This window comes from Morone saxatilis, unplaced genomic scaffold, assembly GCF_004916995.1.
Source record: "Morone saxatilis isolate NCDOM2014 unplaced genomic scaffold, NCSU_SB_2.0 Contig1, whole genome shotgun sequence".
Lineage (NCBI taxonomy): Eukaryota > Metazoa > Chordata > Actinopteri > Moronidae > Morone > Morone saxatilis.
This window is the reverse complement of record NW_023339651.1, coordinates 3,585,015-3,593,273: the sequence shown is the minus strand read 5'-3', so window position 1 is coordinate 3,593,273 and position 8,259 is coordinate 3,585,015. Positions and strand designations below refer to the sequence as shown.

Sequence of the window (8,259 nt, the reverse complement as noted above, 5' to 3'; positions counted from 1 at the left end):
TGTGTGCGTGTGTGTGTGTATGTCACAGGAGCCGGTCCAATGACACAAATGAAGGTAGATATGGAGCCATGGTCTGCACATTTTTCAAAGGTAGACAACACAATTTCATAAAACTGGAGTAGCCTTATATAAATATAGCACCGGTTTCACTGGGATCTAAGAAGAAGAAGCTCTAAAAACTGCTGTAACGGCTCAGATTGAGTTGAGGAATTGATAATGAGCTAGGTCTGGTATCTCTGCTTTACTACAGCTATTATACACCAGAGTAATGCTTAAAGCATCTGCTGAATTTCACTGTGCAGTGTTCGCTGATTGTGTGTTTGCATGAATGTGAGCAATAATATGCCACTAATGTCCATATTTTTCTAAATTACTGCCTTAACAGTTATTCAAAAATAATACTGAGAGGTGCTGGCCAGCATGAAAGCTGGAAGCATGGGCTTCAAAATGTGTAGATCTGTGACCGCTAAAAAGAACCAGAGAGGGGGAACGGACCCCTGCAAAGAGCGCTGCTCTGAGGAACTGAGGTGGAACAGGCTGTGGCTGTGTCGGTGTGTGTGTTGTGTGTATCTGTGTATGTGTCTTGGCAAATGGCTACAACTCTTACTAGATAAGACATCATGCTCAGACAGAAGGGCCCCCACACAGATTTTAAAACAGGGGTAAGGAAAAGGTGGAGAAAGAGGTGGAGGAGAGGTTGTTTAAAAAACAAAATCCTCAGTTTGCGTGACTCTCCTGTTGCTGGTGTGTTGTTTCTGTTATTGTTGGTTCCAGTTTTTAAACCACATACTGTAAATGTGATGTTGGAGAAATGCAGATTCCTGACAAGAGGACTCTCCCTCCATCCTTCCCCTATAAAAATGATGTCCCTTCCCATCTTCCGGTTTGCCCCAACTTCCTTATCCCTTTGCGTGGTGGCAACTGTGTTTCACACTTCCTGGTCCTCGAAGACCTCCAGGAAGAGCGGGGGGAAGAGTTCGTTGGGACACTCCACCTTCATGTGAAGGAAGCGGCTGGCGTGGCAAGCCCCGATCATCCGCAGGTCTGTCACCTTCATGAGGAGCTTCGGCCAGAAGTGGGGAATGTTGTGCTTGCGGTAGTTGATGTAGTGCTCAAACGCCAGCAGGTAGGTCTCCTGGCACTTCTCGATCTTGTCCATGCAGGTCAGGCCAGAACGATCTGGTGACAGGAAGAGTGGAAGGGAGGGAAAAGACGGGAAAAGATAAGTGGCACATTTAGGAAGAGGGGGAGGAAGAAGATATGGAGAATGAGTAAAGGACAGAAGGAAAGGTAGAAGAAGAGAGGAAGGAAGTAAGGAAGGAAGATGAAAAAATGAGAAAATGAGTAAATAAACATTCATCAGCTCAATGTAATTAAGACAAAATGTCAACATTCTGGCAGGAAACTGTGACCGTCATTCAGCTCAGTGAACACTTTCATGTGTTATTATAGACAGTTAATATAATTGTACTGTCATGACTAGAATGCAGCTTCAAATTCACTTATCATGTCTGAATCCATTATCAAATCTATTTTGCTTTCATCATTTCTAATCAACAAATTTAACAAATGTTATAAATAATTGAATATAGAGATAAAACTGGAGGATTTAACGGATATCAGTATTTGACAGCTGTGAGGGGAAATATACTGCATTTCTGAGTGGTAACCTAATTATTGTTCACAATGACAACATACAAAGTAGATCTGAGATGTAACAAAGGCCTAGTCACACCAGAAAGTAGCACAACGAAATGAATGGCACATCTTCAAGATATATGTGGTTTTAGAAGTTTGGTGACGTAGTGAGTACTCGCAGGGCTAGCTGGATAAATACTGTAGCTGGCGAGCTAAATGCTAACACAAAAGCCAGCCGGGAACATGGTCAGCTGTAGGCATTTTGTTTCATTCGTTCAATAAATTGTTGCTGAAGAGGAAAAAAGCTCCCAGAAATAGCAAGCTTGCTAACCGCCAGGTAGCAATAATGCTGTCAGTTAGCTAACTTGTTAGCTATGGGACATTAAGTTCACACCATATTCAAAAGAGGTCTTTGTACCGTCCACTTCTGTCAACTGTCTGCAACCTCTTTTGTGGAGCAGCTTATCAGTGGTTAAATGAAGGTGAATGGTGCAACACCAGTAATAAGCTACAATAGCTTCCTCAGCACTGCTAAGACAATTAGGTTTTGGTTTTGGTTAACTGTGTGAAAGTTAACCAAAGCTGGCACAAAAATGAATGATCACAGCAATTTCAACAAATGAACAGATTTCTCTGCCAAATTTCACAGATGTGACCGGGCTTTAAGATGAAAAGAAAAACTCAACTAAAAGAATAATATAAAATTATTGGCACGAACAAATATTTTTTTATACATAACTATGAGAAAATCTGTGGATACCCTGAGAATGATTAAATTGCACATCCTCCATTTATTTACATCCATCATTTTGACGTTGATCATATTATGTGATATGTGTCCTAAAACTGAACGTGTGAGAGTTTCTACAATGAACAAACCAAGAGTGAAGGCTTTTTAATCACATCTGGGATTAGTTTTAGATCCCCCTTTCAACACTGAATATGTATGTGGACTTTTATCTTCAGGCCATAATTACATTTTGATTCAAAATAAGCTACACTATATGCTGTGTAAAGCAGCGGCTAATGACTAGGAATATGGACTGTGGTGGAATTGTGTCTCAAAGGACACAGAGGACAGAAAATTTACATTTACATTACATTAAGCTCAAACTGCTAGACCACCAATGTTATGAGCAACACAGAGCAAAAGCACTGGCATGCAGCTTGAAGCTTTACAAAAGAAGTTGAAAGTCAACAACAACCTGAGCTCATGAGCAGCACGGCCTGCAACAGCGCCACCTCAGTGTCATCCAGGTTGAACTGTGCCAGGTTCTTTCCCAGATCGAAGATGGCGTCCGACACCACGCCCAACCCGCCGTTCTTCAGCTGCTCACGCTTCACAGCCATCTCCCCACTCAGCGTCAGTGTCTCACTCTCTGGGTCGTAGCGCATTGCGGCTCGCAGTGACATGATCTCCATGCAGCAGCCCTTCAACAGGATGATCTGGTCTTCACAAGGTAACTGGTGAAAAAAAGGATTTTTAATGTTTAATGCAAGGTTATTCTTATCTCAAAACAATTATCATATTGCATATAATTCAACATATCAAGGCTATAAAGACCAGAGAATCATCTTTACAAAGATCTTCCAAATGATGGAAGATAATTTCACCAAACTTCACATTTATCTAATCATAAAAGTTACCATTTCTTTTAGAGATACTGGGGATGAAACAATTTAAAACATTTATCAGAGCAAATCAGGTATATACAGACACCAAAATAAGTTCAAAGCTTTTATTTTAATTTCTAAAAGATAATTAAGTATATATTGGTCAATATGACTTTACTTGACACGGATGTCTAGCATCAGCAGATACTGAAGTATAATGACTAAGACTGGGGGCCATTCGACACTGTTTCCCTTGTTTTTTGTAAAAGCCACACTTGTGATCGCTCGCCCCAGTTCCCCATATTCTAAACATTATACATATGCATCGATGCATGCTCATGGAAGAACAGCAGAACCAAAATTCAGGAACTGATCTGTGTTACATATTTGGAACTAATTCAGATTCAAAAGCAGCTATTGCAACCAGTCTGCTCATCGGCCTGCTCATGTTTATTGGAACATTGTACTTCTGTTTTAGTTGTGTTGCTATATTCTCACATCTCAGAGAATCAGAAGAAAAGTTAAGAAGGAACGAAAGGGGTGCAGAGGAAGCGATGGGAGGAAGAGAAACATGACGATTGGTTTAAAAGAGCCAGACATGTTTTTTCACTGATGCACGCAGATTATGACTAATACACCCTGATTTACATGAATATTAGAATCTCTGGGTTGAAACCGATTTGATTAAATCTACAGACTCTGATGTGCTGAATTAAATCTCACCTTAATGTAAGCTTGTTTCTTATTTCGCTCTTGACTGCTGAGTAGATTAATTGGCATACATTGGCTTGATTTCTCTTGTAAATTTGTACCTGGGGGCATGCTTAATTTTTAGTGGCTTGGTGAGTGCTGGCTTTGTTTCTGTGCATTCTTATCAGTAATTCACTGCAGTAAACAGACTTCATATAGGCTAAACAGGTTCTCTCTCTCCATTTCTTTCATCAGATTAAAAAAAGGCTTCTTTCACAATATAATCTATTATACTGTGACTAAAAGATAACATATTAAACATGACTGATTATCTGCTTCAGTGTCTGGAATACTAAAAGGCTGTGTCCTTATCTGCTACTGTATAGTTTCTGATATCTCTAAAATTAATAGAATATCCAGCAGCAGCATGAGGAATTTATTCTAGTTTACACACTCATTTGAATAGTAGTATCCATCACAATAGTAACGATTGTATAATGAAAGAATAATCTTACTTTAAAATATGCTAATTGAAAAAGTGACGACCTTTACTTTCAAAAGTATCTCTGATTTATGTTCTCCAAAATGGTAATAGATTACAGTAACAACTTTTCCTATCCTGTAATTCATTACAGACTCCCACTTACAAAGTTATTCCTTCTTTCTAACACAAACACACATGCACACACACTGCAGCTGTCCCTCTAGACAGTAACTCTGCTACCCTGATAATTATCCAATCACACAAGGTCTCATTACTGAGACAAGAAACATGATTACATGTTGCTAATTAAGGCGGGGCCGACTGGAGCAGAAGTGCTTCTCTGATTGTCACCAGCAACAAAAGCTGCTTTGGGGTTTAATTTCCAAGCCAGACACGCATTGTGAGCGCTACAGCAAAGTGTAAGTGATCAGCATATTAATCTGCAGCCTTGTATTTTTCTATTAAACAACAGAAAGATTTAGAAACACTTTTTTCCACAGTATACTGTTAAGTTGTAAAGACTGGTCATAACTCTTGTTCCGCATGCCTTTGTGGTCCTCCTCTAGTAGGGGAACTGCTAATTCTGTTAGACAAATTCACCTCCTAAATCACACATTTCTTCAACGAACGCACACTTACAGGATGACAGAAGCTTGGCTGTGTCTGCTGTGTGTTACAGTTCTTTTTATCTGTCAGACTCCCACACTCACCCTCTGATCCTCAAGACCATTAACCACCACTCACCTCAGAGAACATGGGCAGTTTTTTGGCAAAGTCGACGACACGGGTGATGGCAGGAGTGATGATCTTGGTGAACTCGCTGAAGGCCTCCAGGTCCACCTTGTCTCCGTCAGACGTGGGCGCAACCGGGGACTGGCCGATTTTGTCTGGCTATAAGGGGAGATGAACGTAGGTGTCTGATTAGAGCACAGTCGAACATGACATTAGACATCAGCAAACGAGCCTCTTTGAATAGAGGAGTAGGTTATGGGTATAACATTTTTATTTTTGTCAGCACGTCCCAACAAACTGACAATGAACTGATCCTCCTAATACATATTGTCTCTGTAGCCAAAGCCTGATATATCTTATTCCTGTGTGTCATAGAGCTCCACTGTTAAACAGTTAAAAACGCATTAATGAGGCACACTGTTGCAATGGGTGACATGTTCTTTCATCAGAGTGAATAAGGGCACTGTAGTTTATTTTGAGTCAACCCCACATACACACATCCTGCTGCTGTAAATACACACTAGAGCACCAAATGTGTATCAATCCACAGCTGAAATTCCCCAACTAATGCACTCTTTACTTAATTTAGCCCTGTTTGAGTAACATCGGTGAAAAACTACAGTGCCCAGCTTTCTTTTAGGTGATTATTGAGGCCTTTTTACAAATGAAACTAGAACTAGATTTGTTTTTAAAGATGTATTGTTTAAATACAACATTAAGGTGCATATACCATGATAGAGCAGGAGAGGAGAGCATGATTAGAACAAAGTGTAGAGCATTATGATGTGATGACGAAAGAGTATATTAGAAAAAGTTGAAAGTATTGGTGGGTTCTTAGGATTGAAGATCACAAAAGAATAAAATAAGATTTAAGAAGAATTGATAAGAATGGTGAAAGGGATTAGAGTAAAATATAGCAGAAGCAACACAGTTTTAACTAATTAAGACCGGATGCAACATTTGTGTGTCGGTTTTATTGCCTTTTTATTCCTCTCTAACTTCCACTCACTTGCCTTGGGAGACAAATTAAAACCAATTTATCAGATGAGGACGGCAGATTGTGCTCTGGGAAAGGAATGGGACATGTCACCAGACAGATAATGCTTACTTAGAGGAGGACTGCAGTGGGGAACTGCAGATCAGTAATACATATGTTTACAGAGTTGTGTGAATCGAGGCTGTGACTATGAGAAATATTGTTTCACGCTCCACTGAATAAAGCATGTGTCAAGGCCGAAGTCATTTATTCAGGCTGGGCTTCAACAGTAAATGGGATGAGATAAAAGTATAGAAATAATCACCTTGCACAAGGTACCATCAATCATAATCCAGAGAGAGATGGATTGCGCAAGTTAGTGCGAACCTAGCCAATCCTTTGCTGTGCAACCGAGAGCTGAGCAATTATGGAAAATTTAAATAATCGTAATAATAACGTTGATGGACTGAACCTCTTGTCATTAGAGAGCCAAAACAAAGCATTGGTTTCTCTGGTGGAGGTCAGCGGCATTTTTCATTTCAGTGTTGAGTAAATAGCTCTCCAGAGAGATACAGAGAGAGCAGCTGAGGTTCAGAACTGCTGAATGCATGCCACACTGTCAAGTGGAGAAGCTTGAAAACAAACCGCGAGACAAAGCCAGCACAGGGTCAGCTGCGTGTCACGAGTTACAATTGAGATGAAATAAATATGGCGTTTAACTCAAACCTGTTAACAGCGTTGCTTTTAAACAGTTTTGGAGAAACACATTTTCTCCCTTACTTCCAGTGGCTTTGAGCCATGAAGATGTTTTGGTTTTATTTGTACAGGTTTTTGAGATATATTCAAGATTTCTGCATCGATCCCAATACAACAGAGGTGCTGACAGAACTGAAAAACAGCAACATGTCTTTCCAGAATCTCTCAATAATCCACAGCACTCCTTGTCCACACATGTTTCATAGGGACCATTTCTTCAGTAGAATGTAGTCATTAAAAAGCAGTTCACAGTGAAGTCTCTGGATTACCCAGATTAATGGGGGCATAGATTCTGGAAACAGTTGCTGTTGAATTTTTTTTTAAATGTCATTTTCAATGCAAAAACCAGCAGCAGGAATCTCAGAGACTGATATCTCCACGCCAAGATTTTGCTAACTGAACGTTCTGCTAGGGCTGCAACTAACTTTACTACCATTTATCAAAAAAAAATTCTTATCCTTCAACTTTGTAAGAAATTTAAAGAATTTTAATCTCAGGTGTTGCTGGAGCTCTGATACTTCTGATACAGTTGCTTGAAGCACATGTTAGGGATTAATTTAAAGAAAAGTATTTTAATTAATTTAACAAATGTAACAAAAATGTCCATTCTAACAAATGAGGCTGAAGAGGAAACATGCTGCGAGATAAAGTTAGATAATGCTACGTAAACTATACAGGCAATCAAAACCCCATCATAACATAATGAGGTGCCAGAGGAGAGGAAGCCTCCAGACTACCATGATGGGCTTGGTCTTATGTAACCTGGAGACAGTGGCCAGCTGTCTCCAATTCCTTAATGGCCTCTAGCTCCACCCAACAAGGAACCAGCAACACTGAGAGACAACACACACACAACACAGCAACAACACATACAAGCCGTGGCAGTGGCCCTGGAGCCGCTATACTGGAAATATATTTGTGCTTGTGAATGTTTTCCACATCTCAGGCCTGTGGGGGCTTCATATGCGCTTTCATATAGACTAATGTGATTTTCCTGCAACTGTTAATGTTTGTTTATTAACTGCATGGCCATCTGGGTGACACTGAGGGGAAACATTTGGTGGCAGTATACCCGCAGAGCTGGAGAGGAGTTATGTCTTTGCTGCTACACAGGCTGGTTGGTCAGAAAGACTAAATATTGTGAGATAGCATGAAGCTAAGCTCAATGTGGAACCAGCTCTCCTAAGAAACTATTTTTCTGTAATGTATAGGGAGAAAAAAAGAAAAGAAAACGCTTGTGATGTGTCCCAAAAGAGGCACAAGATATTTCGACATTGACATGAATCCCGGTACACACTGGGAATTGGGAATTGGCAATGGCAAAACCGAGGGGGGGGGGGGCTTTTTTACTGCAGTCTCATCAGTTATG

General features: G+C 40.2%; 1 protein-coding gene across 3 annotated transcripts in view; it reads right to left on the bottom strand.

Annotated features, from left to right (window-relative positions):
• Positions 1–6: 6 nt before the first annotated feature.
• Positions 7–8,259, bottom strand: part of LOC118325971 (thyroid hormone receptor alpha-B) — a 119,789-nt gene continuing 111,536 nt past the window's right edge. For all 3 annotated transcript variants that reach the window (XM_035658849.1, XM_035658859.1, XM_035658866.1), the window contains 3 exons: positions 5,171–5,317; positions 2,844–3,102; positions 7–1,179 (listed from right to left, as the gene is read on the bottom strand). In XM_035658849.1, the coding sequence (XP_035514742.1) occupies positions 929–1,179; positions 2,844–3,102; positions 5,171–5,317 (657 nt within the window). In that variant the 3' untranslated portion in view covers positions 7–928. The remainder of the gene's footprint in view (positions 1,180–2,843; positions 3,103–5,170; positions 5,318–8,259) is intronic.